Source organism: Squalius cephalus (genome assembly GCF_949319135.1).
Source record: "Squalius cephalus genome assembly, chromosome: 24".
In the NCBI taxonomy this organism is placed as follows: Eukaryota; Metazoa; Chordata; class Actinopteri; order Cypriniformes; family Leuciscidae; genus Squalius; species Squalius cephalus.
In genome coordinates, this window is record NC_137145.1 from 4,494,794 (window position 1) to 4,518,276 (window position 23,483).

At 38.1% G+C, this 23,483-nt stretch overlaps 1 protein-coding gene across 7 annotated transcripts in view; it reads right to left on the reverse strand.

Annotated features, from left to right (window-relative positions):
* Positions 1–277: 277 nt before the first annotated feature.
* Positions 278–23,483, reverse strand: part of pitpnm2 (phosphatidylinositol transfer protein, membrane-associated 2) — a 61,518-nt gene continuing 38,312 nt past the window's right edge. For 3 of the 7 annotated variants that reach the window (XM_079861200.1, XM_079861201.1, XM_079861202.1), the window contains exons 8-26: positions 23,307–23,411; positions 21,898–21,947; positions 20,471–20,715; positions 19,506–19,695; positions 18,913–19,032; positions 18,360–18,583; positions 16,809–16,987; positions 14,904–15,074; positions 13,738–13,875; positions 12,133–12,297; positions 11,291–11,542; positions 9,521–9,669; positions 8,457–8,573; positions 8,255–8,371; positions 7,941–8,089; positions 7,712–7,861; positions 6,651–6,834; positions 5,802–5,930; positions 278–5,733 (exon numbers count right to left, since the gene is read on the reverse strand). In XM_079861200.1, coding sequence (XP_079717326.1) covers positions 5,392–5,733; positions 5,802–5,930; positions 6,651–6,834; positions 7,712–7,861; positions 7,941–8,089; positions 8,255–8,371; positions 8,457–8,573; positions 9,521–9,669; positions 11,291–11,542; positions 12,133–12,297; positions 13,738–13,875; positions 14,904–15,074; positions 16,809–16,987; positions 18,360–18,583; positions 18,913–19,032; positions 19,506–19,695; positions 20,471–20,715; positions 21,898–21,947; positions 23,307–23,411 — 3,176 coding nt within the window. In that variant the 3' untranslated portion in view covers positions 278–5,391. The remainder of the gene's footprint in view (positions 5,734–5,801; positions 5,931–6,650; positions 6,835–7,711; positions 7,862–7,940; positions 8,090–8,254; positions 8,372–8,456; positions 8,574–9,520; positions 9,670–11,290; positions 11,543–12,132; positions 12,298–13,737; positions 13,876–14,903; positions 15,075–16,808; positions 16,988–18,359; positions 18,584–18,912; positions 19,033–19,505; positions 19,696–20,470; positions 20,716–21,897; positions 21,948–23,306; positions 23,412–23,483) is intronic. The other 4 variants (XM_079861204.1, XM_079861205.1, XM_079861203.1 and 1 more) reach the window with 3 other exon arrangements.

A 23,483-nucleotide genomic window follows, 5' to 3' on the forward strand; every position in this document is an offset into this window, starting at 1 on the left:
GCACATCGGCTGTCAGTTATGAAACACAAACATGAACATTTATTGAAATAAATGCCTGAAATTAGGCATATACATGTGGGAAAGATTGAATACTGTGTAGTAAAATTGGTTCAAAATACAGATAATTGTACAATAACATATTGGCCGGTATTGATATGGTCTCTGATATATTGTGCATCCCTAGTCACAGTAGAAGTTGCATGACTGCAATATGGATGATCTCTATTGAGACCTACAGGAACTGACTAATTTAATAAAACTTGTCTAGCAGTGAGACTTTTTTTTTTTGATGGCCAGTAAGAACCTTTACTGTAACAAAAAACAAATGCAGGCCTTATTGCACCAAACCTTTTCAGTGAAACATTTCTAGATGAGCAACTATACATGTATTAGCTAATTCAGCTCAGATAAACAGTCCAGAGAAGTTCGACTTTTCTGATAATATGAAGAGGGATTTTGTTACCACAGTGTTTTGTTTACATTTTAAGAAATATGTGGAAGTAGTCATACAGTTCAGGCTACTGTCTCATTTTTTAATAATGCTATTAAGCATCAGTGTTCCCCATCAATGCTTTTGTTCCTGTCTCATTTTTAACTGTTGTTTGTGTTCAGGGGAATCTGGATCTGATTCTGGACTCAGTGTTTCAATGTATCGCATTGCTAAAATAAAGATCCATCAGATGACCACAGATTTCTGGTATGTCATTGTTCACAACACATCATTTGAGTGCTTTGCAGATTAATGCAAGGAAGACAGAATACCACATGTTCGGGAAATTAAAGTGAAATGATCAGGCTGATGGGATTGTGGGAACATGTTTGGATACAAGGTTGAGTTTCGGTGAGTATACAAGCAGACTGTGCGACCTCAAATTTAACAATATCTTTAATTCTTTCCCTGCCAGCGTTTTTTTTTTTTTTTTTTTTTTTTTTAGTTAGGAATTGATTTAGTAGGAATTGTAATCAGATTGCCTATTAAAAGTAATTTGTTAGGACCCCGAGTGATCCCATTTGATCAGTGAACCGATGATGTCCCCACACCTGTCAAGATGTGCAGATGATCCTTTGTCCTGACAAAACATCACATAGAAAACAAAGGTGAACTACATTGTATCAGGCATTCGAGGGGGACATGACGGCATCGGTTTAAGGTTTCCATGTCTCTGGTTCTGGTTACCAGGTGTTGCTTCAACCGTTTGGAGGTACTATGATCTTTAGCACTCAGTCAGGGGTAATTTCCTGTATTATCTTCAGATACTTTGGTTAGTAGCAGTGTGTAAGGTCAACACTGAATGCCAATCAAATATAATGTATGACTGCCTTCTTCAGACTCAGTGACTGCAGAGACCAAACAGCACATTTCCAATACACACAAACATACCTACCCTACCCACATACATCTATACATGCCTATACATCCATCCATATCTATCTTGCCCTTCATACATCTATATACCAACAAACATTCATCCATCCATACCTACCTTTCTACATCTATGCATACCTAGCACATCCATCTATCTATCCATAACTACCTACTTTCATACATCAATCAATCCATACCTAGTGTACATCCATCCATAACTACATACATACGTACAGTACATCAATCCATCCATCCATACCTACCTTCCTACATCTATACATGCATCCATACCAACCATTCTAAAAACCTACTTACATCAATCAATCCATACATCCCTACCTTTCTACCTACATACAGTACATCTCTACCTCTCGATTTATCTATATACTTACATACCGTCCTACATGCTTCCATTCCTACATCCATCCATCCCTACCATACATACATCCATCCATCTCTACCATACATCCATTCATCCCTACCATACATACTGTACATTCATCCATCCATCTCAACCATACATGCATACATCCATCCATCTCAACCATACATACACACACACACACACACATGCTTGTACATCTATCTTTATGAGGACATTCATTGACACAATGCAATCTCTAGCCGCTTACCCTAACCTTACCCATCACAACTAAGTGCCTAACCCGACCCCTGACCCTAACCCTCATTATAACCTTATCCCTAAAACCAAGTCTTGACCCTCAAACAGGCCTTTAAAGGCTCTCAGAAAGTGAAGACCGGCCAAAATGTCCTCACTTTACTCTCTTTGTCCTCACTCCAATGGTCGAAAACTCAAACTGGTCCTCACAAAGATAGTTGTACAAGTACACACACACACTCTTTAATTTCACCCAAATTAACTCAGACCACACTACCATCTCTCACACTCCAAAATGAATACAATGAATGAAATTGTGACTAAAGATGTTCTTTACAAAGGAAAGTACATTAAAAAAAATTCTTGCAGAGTGGTTCATGTCACACATTCATAAAGCATTATAAATCACAGAAGACTTGCAGTTGTCCAACTGTATTTAATCCACAGTACATACAGTTATACACATGAGAGCACTGAACCACCGACCTGGTAAGAAAACTGTAAAGGAGCGAGTCAGTCCAGATCAGTACGTCAACAGGAGTGTAAAATGAGCCTGCAGTACGTCTCCATTCATCATTGAAAAGTTGTTGGGAAAGTGATTCATTAGCAATGCTTATCTGAAAGTTTTGGCAACAAATAAAATGGGCACAAAACATGATTGTTTCGGGAGTTTTCACCATATTTATTTCATCCAAATGAGCTTGTGTTTTGAAACACCTGCACGCTAATTAGACAGCATTTACAAGTCAAAAATACTGTAATGTCAAAGTATTTCTATGCATTTAACGTCTTTTAATATAATGCCGTCACTCAGATGTCAGTATTTTTAAAAAATATGGTTGGATTTAGGATTAACGGTAACATCATTTAAATATTTGGTAATAACAACTGATATGATGTTCTATATAGACAACAGCATATTTGTAATAACTATAAACTGGAGGTTTGTAGTGTGGCCCATTATTGAAGAATACAGGAAAGTGTACGAAAGCTTCTCTGTGACATGCAAAGTACAAAAGTGGCTATAATCTGGTTTATCTGAAGATATAATACTTGGCCTACAAGCAAGGCCGCGGATGTTGAAACTAATGTTTGCCGTGTAAAAACTGTGGCACAATTGTCGATCACAATGTCGTATGATTCCCTGCGATGCGTCTGAATCTTAATCTCAACAATTCGGAAATGACACTCATCAACTTTCTTCACGTTGGAGATTTGAAAACAGGAGGAAGTGTAGAAGTAGAAGCAAGCCAGTTCAGATGTGAGAGTGTGTGGAGTAATATAACGGAGAATTTGTTCAGTGGTTAACATTCAAATCATAAACCAACAACCAAGATGACCTAGATATCAGCGGTAGAAGTTCACAAACCTTTCAGCATATGTATTTCCACTGAGAACCCCTGATGTCTGGTACTGAACTAGATGCATTAAAAGACTAGTAATACCAGTCCAAATGCCATCTCAGAGCAAAAACTTTGATTCAAAAACCCGTTCAGCACCAATTTAAACTCGGTTGTATGCAGCAAATTTATCACAGAACCACATTCACAATTCCAATTCACATTACGTGGAACCGTCCGCAGCGTTCGTACATGTGTAGGTGCGCGTGCTCCTTGCCCGTTGGTTTGCTGAACTGATTGTCCGTGGGGTGGCGGTGGTTGCGTCATCTAGAGTTTTGCTACGGAAACACTGTCAACGATTAATGCACAAGGAGACACGTCATTGGTCCGTTAAAAGAAGCATTTCAGAAGTGTTGGACAAAAGAATAAAGCAACACATGAAATACAGTCAAACCTGAAATATCCATCATCTTATGAAGCTACAGAAATAAATAAATTCTGACCGTAACATATCCTATAATAGTGAAATTTACATCTTTACAGTATCTACACTGTTTGAAGTCCCGTTCAGACCTCGGTTCAGAACCGATCCAGACAAAGGCCACGTTCCAAGCCTCCCAGTTCCATTAGAAGAATACGTCCGCAACATGCAGCATGGCTATTCCAGTGTGTTCATGATATATAGAAACAAACCGTGTATGGTTCACGACTCCACCCGACTTTGTCATGCTGTCCGATTTAAAATAGCAAGAAAATTAAAAGCACAATTTCTATATACCTCAATCACTTACATATGAACATATGGACAATATCATAGATAACTGAAGTTGATCTAAAATGATCTAAAATCTTAAAAACATTATACATGTGCCATGGAAACGCTTGGGAAACGTTGCTACAATCCATCGGTAACGTTGGACGTGTTTGGGTTCCTATGATCTGCCTGCTTTTGGCACATTTCTTGCGTGCTCTTGTTTTCGGAGAACTATAGAATCGTGCATATGCGCACAAATACCCTGCCATAAATAATAAGGGACATGAGATGGAAACAAGGGCCTCGACTATTCCACTAGTGCAAAATAACAATGAGGTTATGCAGTTGCAGAACTACAGCTTTCGAAAAATGAACTCGTTTTGGCCGTCGGCAGTATCGAAGCGAGCGAGTCGAATCGCTCCCTGATCAGCTGGAAATGAGTGCAAAGGATTGATTGAGCGAAATTGAACATGCAAATGGCGCGTCCTCGATGGGAAACTCTCTCCACGACGACAGCGGCGGGAAAGTTTTTACTTCAGCAGATGTGGCGTGTGCTTGCGACCGGTGTTTGGTGGCTCAGAAGTTAACGAAACAGCAGTCGAGAAAGAAACAAACAAACATGGAAGGTGTCCCAGCAGCCCAGGTCGAGGTGGCGTCTTGGAGGTATTGCAAGCAGATGGCCTTGTAAAGGGATTGTTCTTCCTTTGAGAGTTCGTTCTTGCTCTGAATAAGAAGTTAAGGCCTCTGATGACCTGCAGACGGAGTTTGGTGTGATGGGCTTGGATCCTTATTGCCAAATGCTGCTGCGATTCGACTCGGAGAGAGGCTGCCGGGATGGGGGCGACCCAACGGAAACAAATGAGTAAAATGGCCTCTGGGTCTCATCAGCTCCTCAAGTTCATGGCTGCCCTGAGCAGGTAAGAGGAGGCACGTATTTACATGTGTGGGAATCTCTGCAGACACCGGAAGGGAAGTCTGGGGAATGATAGAGGAAGCGGGAAGAGTCCATATACCCACCCAACGATCCATGTTTTCATTCCCAACAGTACATTCAATCAAGTCAGAGGCGAGGGCCATGACCCAGAGCGATGCTTAAGGCGCTAGATTTCTGGAAAATGTTTGGCTGCCGGTCTAAAAATAAAATTAAAAAAACGAAACGGAAAAAATTCTCATGCAACAATAGTAATGCCGTGAGATTTGCTCACAGAGTCTGCTGTAATACTGTGAGATTACGTCGTGTCCGTCTCCTACCGTTCCTGCAGCCCATGTGCCCAATGAAGCGCCTCCAGAATTTGGACCCGGTGGGAGGAGCCTATTTGGGGCTCAGGGCTCCGCCCTCAAGTTTGCTGGTTCGGCCCCAGCAGCCGGCAGCGATGCTCATGCTTCTCTGTGCACGTTCGGCCCGCTCGCGGTCACATTCTGATTGGCTCTGCGCACGTTCGGGACGGCCTACCGGCACGGGCGGTGTGGAGGACGTGGGTTGCGAGGAGATGGTGCGCAGCAGGTGATTGCGCTTCCGCAAGAACTCGCCACTGCCGCCCAGTCCGAAACTGCCTTTCCGGAGGACCATGCGAGCGCTGCCGGTCTTGGCGGGTCTCGACCTCTGATTGTACTCCAGCTGGGAAAGATGAGTCGCGTAGCCATCGGCGATGAACTGTGGAGAGAGTGACGGCTCAGTGAGAGTGTAACTTGAGAGGAAAAAGTAGAGAGGAAAAACTGTACCTGACACTGGTATTGCAATTTCTTTGTTGGTCTCCCCACAATGTAGATTTGTGATGGCGGCAGACCAAGTGACGTGTACACCGAGATGTCCTTAGTGGAGCCATAGGCAGCGAAGATCTTCATATGTGCCTACAAAAGAGCAGCTTTTCAATTATACATTTGACATAATTTAAGCAAAGGCTAACACAGGGTCTCTGCAGAGTTTTACAAATAAAATCCATAGGCTACAGAAAAAAAACATAAAATCTTATAAATAATGGATCTTGGATTCTTTTACTTTATTAAACAGGCTGGTGCGCACACTCAAATGTTGCAATATTACAACATATAGTGTTTAAAGGGATACTTCACCGATTAGCATTAAGCTTTGTATCAGTAGAAACCCGGTAGTATTTTCGAGTGACCGTGCTTCCCTCCCTCATGTCCCCCTGAGACGAGAGATTTCTGTATTGTGTGGCTGGAAAAAAACCCTCAGATGACGCAAAAATCATCATTTTGCATCATCAGAGGCTTTTTTGTCCAGAGGCGAGAGACTCCAGCCAGTAGGAGGAGCTCGTCCTGCATGTCTTCAACCCGCCCATAGGGGGATCTCACGATAAAACGCCATCTTTTCAGTTTCGAGTCGACTAGTAGCCTAGCTGTATCATTTCTCCCGATACTGCCCTCTGTAACCGGTAGGTGTGGCTTTGGCGTGGCCTCGTAGGGCAGTGAAGCAAGTGCATTCTGGGAGTTGTTGTCTTTCATCCACATGAGCCAAAAATACATTTTCTGGCTTTTCTCAGTTTAGAAGGCTCCAACTTCTAAAATAATTTCACATTTCTACTACATAAATGACCCAATTCGACCCACCTCTGTGATGAGACCCTTGAGGAAGTTGGCTTTGTGTCGGAGGGGGTCGTGTACGAGTCCATCACAGAAGGACACGATCCCGTGAGGGAAGTTGTGCTGTGAAAGCCAGGCCACCACACGCTGCTTCTGCATGTCTGGCCGCCCCGTCACGTACACTATCATGTAGCCTAAGTCCTGCCAGTGCCTACAACAGGACCAACCACCGTCAAGAACAGCAAACCATACAAATTACTGACCTACGAGTTTCATTAACCCTGAAAAGCTTGAAGTATGAAATAATCGAATTATTTAAAATAGAATAAAAAAAAAAAAAACCTTTAACAAAATCAAAAAACAAAACAAAAAAAACCTTAAAACATTTGCATATGTGAAGAGTTCAGATGCAAAAGCCTCTAAGTGCCATCTGAAAATTTCTTCTAGAATGATCATTTTTATCAAGCTCGTATATTTAAGTTCAGTAATTTCACTTAAATGGCAATGAAGATTACCTATTAATTGTCATTTAAGTGAAATTACTGAAATTAAATATACAAGCTTTATAAAGATGATCATTCTAGAAGAAAATTTCAGATGGCACTTAGAGGCTTTTGCATCTGAACTCTTCATGTGTTTGAGTATCATATTTGATATATCAGGCTTTTATGGCTAATATAGTATGATATAGTGAGAATATAGAGCTTATACTCAAGGAGGAAAAAAACACCTCACCGCATAAAAAATATGCAATTTGGTGCAGTTGCTGATATTTACATGGCCAGAAAGTGAGCTGAAATTCTGATATACTGTTATATTTCAACATTCACTGATTCACATTACAATCTAAGTTATTGCTGCGTTTACCTAATAAAATCAATAAAGATTTCACAGCAAAGCGCGTGAACCACGACCCAAAGGTCGACTTATTTACAATTATACCATCAATCAGACGACAGAAGTCCTGTAGTAGATTGTGTGCAACAGGCTTTTCAGCAGTTCTGATCATGTTGATCATTTACAGGCCTTAGAAATGTGCGTATCACAGTAGGCTTTATAGGGTTAAATGCATGAAGACATGCGCTCACCTGACTACATCTACTGCTCCTGCTCGCACTTTAGGGTCGCTGCCCATGATGGACACGCTAGCGGCAAAAGAGCCGTCGATGCTGAACACGACAAACTCTGTGCCGCGCGGCAGCACGGTCAGGTAACTGTCAGCAGATGTGTGGTCACCCCTTTGGACAGAGAGGATGTTGTTCACTTGTTGAAAATGTTATGCCTTTTATGTGCAGAATAAATGTATTTATGACTTACCTGACCACCATTTTGACCGGATACACTCCGATGCTCAGCCGTTTGTTGTCCGGAATCACGTAGGAAATTCGTCCGCTGCTATTGGTTAGATCTGTGCTGAAGTACACCCACTCTCCGGATGGAGGCTGGGTCATGATGTGGATGTCAACCTTGAAAAGAGCACAAAAAAATGAATGAAATGAATATGAAGAAGTGAAAATGAATAAGGAAAATACTTCAAAGTAGATTCGTACATTTTCTGGAGAGAGTGAGTGAAGTTACTTGATTTTTCGGTCTCCAGGATCTACACAAACCAAAGTTTATAGGGCACTAACCTTCTCTCCTGTCAGTGTGACCATGTCCAGCGGCCCGTACATGAAGCGACCCATGACTACCTGAAGGCCGTCCTCATTAAACACGGCATCATTCACGCGGTGATTTGCTGTAACATTCTTCAACACAAACACATCTTTACGTCAGCAACAATCCTGTGATGCACTCAATGGAGACATGAGGTTTCAGAGATGCCCGTCTCACCCTGATCTTCACATGAGTCCTCTTCCTTATCCACTTCTCCCGCGGTTTGGACGGAGTGAATTCGGACACCTCCTTCCCATCCAGTTCTAAAATACTTGAGTTCTCATGCCTCATTACCTAAGAGAAAAAACAATAAATATATAAAGTTTAAAAAAATATTATTTGCTATGACTAATAATTTAAATAAAATGTATGCAAAAAAAACTAATTTATGCACTACCACAAAATTAACAATTCACACCCCGATCTGTACTTTAATTTCATAATCAGTCTTTTTCATAATTTGCCTTTATACAGTAGCATGAAGAATTACCAAATTCATGAACTATAATTAATATGAAATAGGCAATCCCTTATTTTATTACATTAAAATGTTACGAAAAACAGCTACATTTAATATAATAAAGGTAATTTTTTAACAGTTTTATTTAAATAAATCAATACAAATATTTAAAAAAAATAATTATGATATAAATAAAGATATAAATGAATAAAGATATTTTATAACATCTTTATTTAAATAAATAAAATATTTTAAAATATATTAATAAAAGGCAGATTTTATTTTATATATATATATATATATATATATATATATATATATATATATATTATAATTATGTTTCTTGATGCAAATAAACCTGTATATTCCTTTAGGAAGAAAAAATATTTTATATTATAAAATGATGATATAAATAAAGATCTAAATTAATTAAGATATTTTATAACATCTTTATTTAAATAAATAAATAAAATATTTTAAAATATATTAATAAAAGGCAGATTATTTTTTTTAAATATATATTCTATAATTATGTTTCTTGGTGCAAATAACCCTGAATATTCCTTTAGGAAGAAAAAATATTTTGTATTATAAAATTAAGATATAAATAAAAATCTAAATGAATAAATATAATTTTATAACAGTTTTATTTATATAAATAAAAAAATATATTTTAAAATATATTAATAAAAGGCAGAAAAAATATATATATAATTATGTTTCTTGGTGCAAATAACCCTGAAAATTCCTTTAAGAAGAATAAAGATTGTATAATCCTCACCTGTCTGAGCAGGAAAGACACCACATCCGTTGATTCCCAGTAGGAGGCGTGAAACAGGTGAGGTAGAGCCACGGTGGGGAACGCAGTCAGAGCGTCGGGACAATACAGGGCGAAATCGATGCGCTTGGTTCCCCACCAGCGTGCAGCGACTGCAGGAGAAACCAGAGACTCAGTCATGCCTGTCCACACCATTACCGCTACAACGGCAGGTTCACATACCATTAAAGATTTCAGTTTCATCTGTACATTATTTATGAATGTTTCAGATGCTGGATCTAGGACAGGACGAGGACACATGATGCAGGTTTGCTTCAGGGGCTCAAGAGGAAGGAAAGATATGGAAAGTTGTTGTTTTGTAATGTGCACTTCTTCCTCCCATGACCCATTGCAAAAGACATTTAAGAACACAACCCTATTTTTGGATTGAAATTCTTTTCATTGGGGTTTAATGTTCTTGAATCTGCAAACGGCCTCTGGTTCTCTACAAGTAGGATTGTGAATAGAAAACCAGTTTTTATTCAAAACTGGTTCCATTTTGACTGGGAAGACTGAGGGCGGTGAATAAAGACAGTGTACAGACAACATGTTTTTCTTATGGCAATGTCCTCACTGGTTGCACGTAACATAAACATACAGCGTGAGCCGTGCAGTCTGATTCACTAACAAAAGAGTCGGTTGTTTAAAAAGAATCAGTAAAAAAAAAAAAAAAAGATTCACTCATCTCTAAATGTAATTAAAGACTAATTTGGAACAGACCTGAAATAAATTGTACTTAAAGTAATATTAATTTGGTATCACTAATTTTAAAGAAAAATGATGCGATAAAAAACGATTTATGCATAACCGCAAATTTAACAATTCCTGATCCATATGCAAATTTGATATTTAGTAATTTTCCTTCCTTGCTTGAAATATCGTCCAAGTAATACTGTATATTATATTATTTAAATAATAATGTAAAATAATATTTTTGTAAAATTTTCTAAATAATAATGTAAAATTCCTGCCCCTGATCTAAACGCAAATTTCATAATTATTAATTTAGTAAAGCACCCAAATACATTATTTGCTTAAATATTTTTTTTTTGTAGTTGCAAAAAATGATATATTATATAAATAACATTATTATTTGCAGAATATGCATAAAATAATCTTTCATAATTCATATATATATATATATATATATATATATATATATATATATTACATTAAAATATTACCAAAAAAAAGTAGGTTTTAATATAATAAAAAAATTTTTTATATTTTTTTATATTTTAAAATAAACGTATTTTATTTTTATTTTTTTAATTCTTAGTACATAGTGGAAACCACTTCCTCAAAAGTAAAAAATCGGAATCACTAAATTCCTTCTGATTCCCATCCTTATCTATAAGCGACCGCTAACAGAAGACACACAGGTCGTAAGCATGATAATGGGAGCAAGACCAGTCAGCGCCATTTCAAAGCATCTTCAGAAGGTCTTCATCATTCAGGGCAAACCCAGAGCGGCTCAGGGTTCCACAGATGAAGAACCAGAGCACCAGCGCTGAGCTTTTAAAGGATGGGGGCATGAGTTCAGAAAACAAAGGCATCAGCGCTGGGGAGGTCAGCAAGGAAACAGGCTGAAGATTCGGAGGGCTAAAACAGGCAGTAGGAGGGATTGCAGGGAATGCAGCAATGGTAGAAACTAACGCAGGCAAACAGGAGAGCGGGTGCATCTGGAGGGTCGAGGAGACCCTCTGACCGGACGTCTACCCACGCTCCAAGTACCTTGCTCGATGTCCAGCGGGACACACGGTGATGGCGGGTCAGAGGCGAGCGAGGGTGAGGGCTCAAAGCCTAGAGAGATGCTCTGCTCTGTATCATCCAGACAGCTGGAATCCTGCCTTTCTAGCGGACGCTTATTTTGTGCTTTGCAGGATTTGGGGGAGGGGCTTCGGGAGCTCATTTTATTATAGGGGAGGGCAAATTGGGACAAAAGACTGAGCTTTTTGGAGAGTCTAAGTTGGCATGCTTGTGTTACTAGAGAAAAAAACAACAACATCAAAACAACAGTAGTCAAATGGTGAACATGACATATGTGATAGTTCCTAGCTATCCTAGCAGCATTGCGGCTTTTTTTTTTTTTTTTTTTTTTTTTTGCAGCCCAGTACAGTAGTGTTCAAAAGTTTAGAGAAAATAAGACTTTTTTTAAAGAAATTAAACTCAATTGATTAAAATTGATCAAATGTTACAGTAAAGACTTCTATAATGTTAGGAAAGATTTCTATTAATCAAAGAATCCTGAAAAAACATTTATCATGGTTTCCACAAAAATATGAAGCAGCACAACTGTCAACATTGATAATAATAATCAGAAATGTTTCTTGAGCAGCAAATCAGCATATTAGAATGATTTCTGAAGGATCATGTGACACTGAAGACTGGAGTAATGATGCTGAAAATTCAGCTTTGCATCAGAGGAATAAATTACATTTTTAAAAACATTAAAATTATTGTTACATTTGCAATAATATTTCACAATATTAGTGTTTTTACTGTAATTTTGATCAAATAAATGCAGCCTTGATATCGATTTACCCTAACCCGAGTGTGTACATGTGTTAACTCACTGTTGGCGATGTTGGAGGCGGTGTAACTGTCCGCTAACCCTGACACCTGGCTGGCGATGCTGGTCTCGCTGCCCCTGCGAGCCCCACGGAAGGCTGGAATGGATCCCGGAGACGAAGGATTGGAGTGATCTCCGAACATTATGCTGTGAGACTGCATCACGTCCGCTGTGAGGACCAAAACCAGTAATTACTCGCAGGAGCCAGGAACTGACAGAGCAATCAGGGCCCAGAAATCTGACAATTTTCAGTACTGACTAAACCTCAGTTCCAAAACCTAGTGAGCTGCCTACCTAGAAAGCATCATAGCCAGTGTTGCGATCTCACTTGATTTTGGATCTGAGCTTGATTGATGCATCATTATACATTTGCAATAGGGCCATTTGATTCAAATTGATAAAAGGAAGTGAAAAGAAGATGCAAACACAAACCCAAATAGATATACAAGTTGTAAATACTGCCCCTGAGTCCATTTCAATCTGTTCCTTCCATTCGTGAGGAACATAGGAGAGCATTTACTGTTTTTACATGAAGTCCTCATGGGGCATTATCTACCAAATACACATGCAAGCCCGGCATCAGAATCAGGATTTGTCATTAGTCAAGCTGCTTGAATTGATCATTTTTCTTATTATTCTTGATGTATTGTCGTTTTAAAGGTGGAGTGTGTAATTTCTGCTGTACTAGTAGCATTGAATGGCACGGCAAAATAGTGCAGGTTTCCCCATCGGTCGGACCGCTTATGGGCAAACCTCATGAAATCTTTCAAGAACATGCCTAGGTTATATTTCACACCAGAATCAAAAGGGCTATTTTATTCATATAGGGACTATTATTTTCATAACAATATACAGTACCGGTCAAAAGTTTGGAAACATTACTATTTCTATTTTTAATGTCTGCTCATCAAGCCTGCATTTATTTGATAAAAGAAAAAAAAAGAAGAAAAAACTGTAATATTGTGAAATATTATTACAATTTAAAATAATGTTTTTCTATTTTAATATACTTTAAAATATAATTTATTTTAAAGTATTTTATAAATTATTTCTGTGATGCAATCAGTTCTCCAGTCTTCAGTGTCACTTGTTGTACTGCCTTAAAATTATGCTGATTTGAAAACACGCATTGTCTACAGTATTTTTTACTATAATACTATACTACTAACCCTAACCTTACAGTAAAGAATCTAATAATATCATAGAGAATATTCATAATTACAAAAAATTATTATCTATTGTATTGGGGGTGAAAATATGCTTAATTATAATGTAAAGTATGATTTTTCTTTTGATTTTGTGGTGAAATTACACTCTTTTTAAATCTTACACTTGTCTAGACTAAATTAGAATTGGAAAAAGCATTTTAACGTTGAAAAAATACACACTTCACCTCTAAATTCAATACCATCAGTTCCACATGGCAGCATCCAGTGTCAGGAAGTCACAGTAAAACTCAAAACCCGACAAGCCCCAATGAGAGAATCAATGTCAAAGCAGACGCACAAACACAGATCATGTGAAATGAGGGCACACGCCACACAGGGGTGACACACATAACAGGGAGTTTACGCTAAAGGGGTGCAAGAAACCAGGAATGGCTACACACACTCGGCGGGGGCCGGCATGGCTTGCCAGTTGAGCACAGGGACGGGAATGGAAGTCTCGCTGATGCCATCCTGAAAGCGCTGGGCGGCACAGCTCACACTCTCCAACAGGAGGTGAGGGTTACTCTGGATGGTTTCCACTGCCACATGTCAAACCCAGCGGCATGAGGGACGTGGAGACATGAGAGCGACGTGAGGGGAGAGAGACAAAGAAACAGAAAATAAAGACAAATAACAGACAGAAATGACACAAACCGAGGAACGAGAACACCAGCCAGAACTGCAATGATGGACGATGCTCTTTTACAAGTGCTGCTTTAAACTAAACCATAAAAATATCTGCTTTAATACACATGCGGACACACGTAGGCCCCGTTTACAATCATGATTTCTCAAATGTAAATGAGTACCTTGAGCTGATATAGCTAGAAATGCATGTGACCACATTGCATTTGTTAGTGTAAACGCTGCTGTAATTATGTCCAGATGAATCCTGGACAAAAGACTCACCTGTCAATCATCCATTGCAATAAAACATGTAAATTATCCAGTTATGTGCGGCTCTATATTTTTGGCGCATGGCACGTTTTGCATTGTTATCAGCATGCAGTGAGACATTACATATGAGTGATGTATGCAGCAGGTCATAATAGTTAACTAAAACTGAAACCATTGAAAAAATCGTTACCTGAAATAAAATAAACGTTAAGTGAAATACAATTAAATATAAACAAGCGTATTTCAGCTAGTACATTTCAAGGCAACATTTCTCATTTGCATTTAGTTTAACTTGATGTTCTAAAACTAAAACTGAAAAACAAAAAAAAAACTATATAGAAATATAAAAACAACAACCAAAAAACATGACAAAACCGCAGTAAAATTATTAGAACAGAAAATATAAAAATACGATTTTTAAATATTAATGAAACCTATAATCGTATTTCAATGATTCTGAAATAAATAACACTGGTATGCAGTCACAATATAAGAGACTGTCCCCTCTAAATCCAATCACGAGTGGTCAGAGGACACATGACAATAAAAGGTGAAAAACAGCAATCCGTCTCGCCTGACCACTTGTGATCCGATCACCCGAGATAACACCAGGTGTAATCCAGGTCTGAGCAGGTGTACGTGTTTGACTGGGAAATCTCTCCTGTCTTACCCAGCAGGGCTGACTGGCCGTCACCCAGTGGGAAGCGCTGGTATCGGGGGACGCTAAACGGTGGCATCAGGTGGAAACGCTTCTCCAGCAGGGGCTCCAGACGAGAGGCGGAGGGATCCGCGGGGTGGAACAGGTTATAAACCTGCTGGCAAGCCGGGCGAAGATGAGCCACTGCAGGAAGAACAAAAGAAAAGACGAATATTTGTTAAACTGATCTCAAATGTTGGTCTTAGAAGATACATTTATTAATATAATAGTATAATATTAATTTAAAAAAAAAATCTCAGCTGGTTTATTATAGTTCAAGTAGAATCACGCATACTGTTCAACAGTTTGGGGTCAGTAAGATCGCTTAATGTTTTTGATGCCTCTTCTGCTCACCAAGGCCACATTTATTTGAACAAAAATACAGCAAAAAAAAAAATCATATTTTGAAATTTGATTATATTGTAAAATGTAATTTAGTCCTGTGATTAAAGGTGCCCTAGAATTTGAAACTGAATTTATCTTGGCATAGTTAAATAACAAGAGTTCAGTACATGGACATGACATACAGTGAGTCTCAAACACCATTGTTTTCTCCTCGTTTTTGAAAAACACCCCTGAAAAACAGGCGAATCTCCACATAACACCAACTGTGACGCAACAGTCGGGATCATTAATATGTACGCCTCCAAAAATTTGCATATGCCAGCCCATGTTCAATGCCAGGCAGAACTGTGCAGCAGAATCATTGTCCGAATAATTTTTCTTCGAGAGACATCATGGCTTGCAAACGAGCGAAGCATGGCAGTTGCTCAGTGTTTGGATGTACAAATTAACACAAAGGTATTTTTTTAGTTCCTTCATCCGAGCCTCTGAAGAACCAGTGGGTTATGTGAATGTCTGATGTGTAATTGTTCAAGTTCAGACAGATAATGTTTCTCTCAAAGCCGTTCAATACTGTTTTATGCATAAGTAAATCAAGCCAGTGACTCAACGATCAACTTCACGTCGTTTCTCTTAGTAGGTTTCTCTTACTGTACGTACATCATGTTTGTTTGCATTGGTGAAATCAATAGTGAGAGTGCAGAAACTGCGTTGCAATGATAAGATCTTCATTCAGTCTCACAGCAGCCAATCACAGCAGTGGGCGTTTACACTGAAGTCTCACACAGACACGCCCCTTCAAACAGAGTGTTCAAATCAGAGGCTAAAATCAGGCTAGGAAAAATGCCTTTTATTTCTAAATTATAACAACTTTTGATCTAAAAAACATACTAACATTATAAGGGCACCCCAGGAAACATTCTAAAATAATAAAATAATCCATGCAATGGCACCTTTAAAGCAGAATTTTCAGCATCATTACTCCAGTCTTCGGTGTCACATGATCTTTCAGAAATCATTCTAATATGATGCTCAAGAACATTTCTGATTATTTTCAATGTTGGAAAGAGTACTTTCGCCAGTACAGTATTTTCTTTCGCCATAAACCATCTAAAAATAATGCTGTTGTTGGTGGTGCAGGAGGTTATGCCTTCAGTATTTTGTTCAACACATTCATCCTTGTTTTTGTTTTGTTTTGTACATGACAGATGTTAGATCGGGATTCTCCGGTCAGTATACCGTTCCCTTCCTCTGTGACACCAGCCCTCTAAAACAATCTCCAGTAATCTGCTGGCAGCCCACAACTACAACTGATTTAACTCCACAACTGATTTAAGTTGCTTTTAGGATTAATATGTTTTAAAAGATTTGGACTTCAGAACAAAAACAGCATGAACAATCGGGATTACACAGTCTGTGTAATCCATCAGATCAAGTCACACTTTAAAACGATCGCTTTGGCATCCAATCCACGCAGGATTTCATTCTCTTTCATCACTCTTCCTCCACTAGAAACTGTCCTGAAGGTTAACATACCATCCAAAGAAGGGACCACAGTTTTCCTCAGAGCGAGGACCAGGCCTAGTGGAGAGCCGAAGAGGAAGAAGTCGGACACTTCGAAGTCAAACTTTCCCAGAGCGCCTCCTCCCTCCAGCATGGTGCTGCTGCTGGACCGACGGGAACCCGGATCGTTCCTCAAAACGCTGGAGTGCAGACTATATATACACAATATACATCATTATACACATATTATTGTGCATTATTACAGTCACAAGTAGGGATTCACTGCCATGTCTGGAAAAGTCAGGAAATATCTTTAACTAATATACATTTATAAAAAAAAAATAAAAAAAATTATATATACACACATGTGACCCTGGATCACAAAACCAGTCACATGTCGCACGGGTATATTTGTGGCAATAGTATGGGTCAAAATTATCGATTTTTCTTTTAGGCCAAAAATCATTAGGCTATTAAGTAAAGATCATGTTCCATGAAGATATTTTGTAAATTTCTACTGTAAACATATAAAACATGTATTTTTGTGAGTGAATGCTGCACAGTCGCCAACATAAATGGACAACTTTAAAGGAGATTTTCCAAATGTTTAGATTTTTTTGCACCCTCCAGATTTTCACATTTTTGTATCTCGGCTAAATATTGTCATATTCTAACAAACCACACATCAATTGAAAGCTTATTTATCCAGCTTTCATATGATGTATAAATCTCAATTTCATGAAATTTACCCATGTGACTGGTTTTGTGGTCCAGGCTCACATATATATCATTTTGATTCAGACCAATTCGCTTACAGAATCAATTATATTTTTGAACCATTTCAACTGGTTGATTTAAAATATTTGACTATAAAGACTTATTTGATCACAAAGTGAAAAAGTGTTACCCTACACAGGATGAAATTCTATATTTTTAATATTTCAATATTTCAATATTTTCATTTTTTATTACAAATTTGTTCATGTCTTTTGCAGGAATGGAAAGCAATTAAAAAATATATTATTATTTCCAGGTTTTCCATGACTGTGTGAACTCCGTTATAAAATATCTGTAATATTTGAAAATCTAGCATTTATTGTTTGAATAGATATCATCTTCTTCTAAACAAACATAACCAAATATAACCAACAAGTTAATGAAATGCTAATGTCAGCCAATACCAATATAGTCATCAGCATATGGACCCTTTTCACATTTATGGGGTTATTAGAAGTAGAAGTTGTCAATAGTTGGGTAAACGCCACATTTCTATGACTTTTCAAAAGAGGAAATATATATATAGAGCTTGATTGCCATCACTCGCTCAGCCGTTGTATTAGAAACACTCACAAAGCAGCGTAAATTAATGCCAAGGTAATACAAGACAAAGAATAGTGTTATAAGTGTACATACATTTTTATAAAAATGAAAATATAAAAACCTTTGCTAGATTCACTGAGGAAACGCATCATCACAGTCTATGAAAACAGTCCATCGTGCACATAAATATGATAAATAAAACAGACATGTTGACTCGAATGATAAACAAACTGGGTGAGGAAGAAAAGGAGGACTGTGGCTCACCTGGTCAGGAAGGCCTGGTGTTGTTTGATGGTGTCCAGCTCGTAGGTCGAGGAGTCGCTGCGTTTCCGGGGCAGCTGTTTTTTGGGGTCGTCTGGACCGCTGGAACGTGGAATGTCTATATTACTACGGCTGAGGTGCCGACTTCCCTCTAGAGACAAACCCGAGCCAGAACCCGAGCAGTGAGTGCTGTTTATAATGATCCCTGGTGACAACAGGTCATTGTCCTGTGGAGGAAGTGCATCAGTAATTAGTTTTACAGGGATCATATGATGGAAAACAGGATATTTATGATCATTTATAATCTGAAAAAAAGAAGTTAGAAAAATGGCTGAGGAATACTGTAAGAATACAGTTTCCTAAGTTTGCTTGCCTTAGAAAGGCCAAAAAAAAAGGTGGTTTAGATTTAGGGTGTAAAAACAGCGTCTCTTGGACATGTGATGACAACACACTGCTAATGCAAATCAACCAGGCCTCATCCCTAAATGAGAGATATTGTGACGTGTGCGTTGTCTGGATGATCAGGCCTTGTGTGTGTGCAAATGTGTGTGTTCACCTGCACACTGACAATGCTGCCACGCCGGCTGCTGTTTTGAGACTCTGACACTGTGATGTTGCTGCTGCAAAGAGCATCAAATCCCAGAATCCCTCCAACACAGTCACCAATCAGACACACCTGCACACAATTACCAGACAGACACACATTACATCACAGACAGGAGGTCATGTGCATGGGCAATGAGTGAGATAAATAATTACCGGTAAACAACATTCACAACACTTTAAACTTATAAAATGTGATTGTGAAATTGAATATTCTGCCGGAATTATTGTTTTGTTTTGTTTTAATTAATTTAATTTTTGTTTTAATTTCATCGTGAAATGTGACATGTTTGCCTGACATTCAGCCTCAACTGTTCACAATAAAACCAGTGACATTTGTAAGGATAAAGCAAACACGGACACGTGATATTCAGTGAGAAAAACCAAATGCTGTGAATAATGCACATTTATCCCAAAAGTTATTTTTACACTTCACCAAGACTTCAGCAAACAAACTAAAACTAGATGCATATTTCACTGCCACACAAATGTTCCATTGCTCTAATCTGTAAATAATTACATAGAGGAAAAAAGCAAAGCACTGACTTGGCCAGTGAAAGTGGCCCCCTCCAGGGACTTGATGAAGTCACCGTAGACCTGATTGGCTCGCACTATGACCGTTGCCACGGCGTCCTGGTACTGTGGTGCAGAGGTGGCCAATAGGGGCAGGGCGGCCAGAGGGATGTGATCCTGACTGTTGGAGAGGCAGCCTTCGTCATAGCTGTAGGGACTCAAACTGTGTCAAGGACATAAGAACAGAGAGCATGCTGGGTTATTACCAGCGAGAAGCCATTTAATGCACTGAATCACCATGTACAGTGACGTACTAGTCTTTCCGCATTACGCATGCAATACTCGGTTGACCTATACATTTACCAAAATGTGCAGTTTACATCCAAAGCGCACAGAACAGAACTTTATCCCACAATGCAATGTGTTTCATAAGTGCACTGAATGAATCAATATCAACAGTGATGTAACATCTCTTTATTGACTCATTTGAATAGACTGCAAAAAATTTGATTCAAAATGCAATATAATGCTCTTTTGATAACTAATGATAACTGGAAGTTATTCACTGCAATAACAGCAGCATTTTCTATTTTTTTCTTCCTACAAAATAAATACAAATTATTTATTATTATTATCATAATTTAATAATACACATTATTATTTAATAACAATAAAATTGTTATTATTTAATAATATAGCAATTATAGCAATAATTCTGTTTTTTCAAATACATCAATTCTAATCGATTTTTCAATACCAAAAAATAAATAAAAATACAATAATTATTTAAAAAACATAATATTATATTTTAATTAATTAATTAATTTAAATCAATAAATTATTAATACATTATTACTTTTGAATGAATGAATGAATGCAGGGACTTTCTGGAAACATTAAGCAACACTTGTCATACGTTGGAACTGTAAGTTTGTTGCTCAGTACCTCATGACTACCAGAGGTCATGTTCTGAGTGTGTGTGTGTGTCTGTCACTCACTTTGACACCAGAGAGAAGGCCTCCACACACACGGCCGGACAGGGAACCAGGCGGATGGCGATGCGGCCCAATGCAGCTGGGTAATGAACCCGCATCACTGCATCAAACGCGCTGCCGATGGTGTTGACGTCCCCCTGCTTGCTGTTCTGGTCTCCGCTGCCCGTGTCCAGGATGTTCCCGCCATGCAGGACCAGGAGGAGGACGTGGATCTTAGACGGCTGTAAACACTGCTGTGAGGAGCCGTCCTGAGGGACACATGTGGATGGCTGTTTCTGCAGCTGCATTCGGTTCATTTAAAACATCCACACACACTCGTGACAACACGCTATTGTGAAAGAAGACGACTTACTAATGAACAACACGATACAGAGCGCAACAGCAGTCTTCCGGAAGTAAAGTTCCCTTAATCCCCTAAAAATCTTTCAAGACAGACCTACCATGTCAAACGCAGACATATGCTTCAGTAGAAACCACGTCACAAGTGTGGCTACTCAGATGACCACAACTAAAATTAATGTAGATTTACAACAAAATGTTTTTGATTGCCGTTAAATCAATAACTGTGATTAGATTTAAAAAATCCCATCAGGCTATTATCTTTCAAATGTGTCTTTAAGCGGTTTGATTTTTATTTTTTTATTTTTGAAGAAGAAAAAACATTTTTGATTTAAAATTACAAAACGAATGGGAAAAACAAAAAGAAGAACTATTTGTCTACATCTCTAATGTGTGTCCACTTTACAAAAGACAACATCTGAGATCATAAGGTGCTATTCAGGGTAAAGATCAGCTCAACTCTAATGCAAACACAACACAATCTCTATGTATATCTGCAACAACACAAGAAAACACCTTTGACTCTACATAACTTATGATAAGTTCTACTCTTCTAATGGATCTAAACAGATGGGTGTCACAGCGACTCACAGCGGGGCGTCTGCGTGATGTACGCCGACGCTTACGGACGGTGGAGCGCCGCATGGGCCTGGGTCTCTGCGGACCAGAGTTAAAGAGCACTGAGATCATCCCGAAAAATCCCTGAATAAACCCTTCACACCATGAGAACTTCACCTTATGACTATATACTGAGCCAACCTTTGTAGTGACACTAGTTTCATTTTGTGAAAGGTCATGCAGATTGTTCAGTGATAGTGTGGAACTGATCCTAACTGAAAAAGCCGTTGCATAATGTACCCTCAGAGAAGCTTTAATGCTTTTTACGTCAGCATAAACACGGCGTGACCACTGCAGAATTTTTGCTCCATTAGCACAAGTACAGATCAATGCATCTTTCACTGCTGCGGTTGCTTTAATAATTCGACACCAAGAGCACTGCTGCATAAATATGCATTATGTTTATGTTGAATTATATTTACATTAATGTTAATGGAAAAGCATTCAATGAAAATGCACAACTGTAGACATACCTCATTGAGTCGCTCCCCGCCGGCAGTCCCAGGTTCTTGATACAAATCACCTAGAAACATAAAATGAAAACATAAAATCAATATGCTTAATGCAAGAAAAAACATACACATATGCATCATAATTCTTTCTGAAACTAATCTGCATCGCTGAAAAAGGAAAAATAACAAGTAATTATTCATATTAATAAAATACTAAATTATTGATACAAAAATTACATTATTAAAATAATATATAACGAAGATAAATAAATACATAATGAAGACTTCAGATGCAAAAGCCTCTAAGTGCCATCTGGTATTTTCTTCTAGAATGATCATTTTTATCAAGCTTCTATGTTTATGTTCAGTTATTTAACTTTAATGCCAATGAAAATGACCTATTAATTTCAGACCTTAAGAAAATTTCAGATGGCACTTAGAGGCTTTTGCATCTGAAGTCTTCATATATACACACATATATATATCATACATATATATTTAATCACACCCTTTTGTGTTAAATTAAGCATACATAATTTATCTTGTTTAACGTGTTTGTTTTGTCATCATTTGCTATAAATAAACGATCAGATTGAAGGATAATTCTAAAACTTAAATTTAGTCTTTCCAAAAAATGACACTTGGAGAATCGAAAAGGACACCTAATAACCAAATGATATAAGCAAAACAAAACTTTTCAGAATTCATCGTACAGTACGTGTACAGTGCAACAGCAAAGAGCTTGTTTAGAGCTTGTAGACGTTTTAGACATGTCAAGTTGCGATACTGAACAGGACCAAAAGAAAGAAAGAAAGAAGAAGACCTGACTGCATTATATGCCTACTACAGTACACAGATCCATACTAAACTAATACTAAATACTAATATTAAATGAATATTAATTAAAAAATATAATTAAATTAGCATTTAGTATGAAATATAAGTATTCAATTATATAAATTAACCAATTTATAATTATTATTATCAATAATACTAAATATATTAGTATATGATTAATATAATTATTTTAGAAATCTGTTATTATTATTATTGTTACAATTTAAAGAAAGGATAGACTTAGACTTTCATTTGAACATGGGTTTGATAAGTGTAAAAAATAAGTCCAGCGAGCAGTGAGATCCGTCTCACAAACAGCATGGAATTCTGTGTAATTAGTGTTTCATAATCTCACACTGTTTGACACAGACCCTAACCTCCTCAGAGTCAGTGGGGCTCCTTTACAGCTAATCCTATTAAAGATGTGGAAATCTCTGTGTTTGGTGGATGAATGGAAAAAACTCCTTCTAGTGGGCTCGGCTTATGCATTACAAAACCAAAGCATTGGGAAAAATGCTTTGCATCACCCGCCTGCAATACCCCCCCTGCAATCCTAAAACGTGTCAGATGGGTGAAGATAATCCCTCGCGTACCCTGAGCTTCCTCTGACTCGGCTGTCTCGATTTTATCCATCAGATCATTGGAGCTCCACTTGGTGATCTCCTTGGCAAAGATCTCCTCGTTGTCAGAGAAGTCCTCTGAGGAACAAGGATTCAGATTTTAGTAAATAACAAGATTGCCAAGAGCACCTTTTAAACCGAGGATCAAAC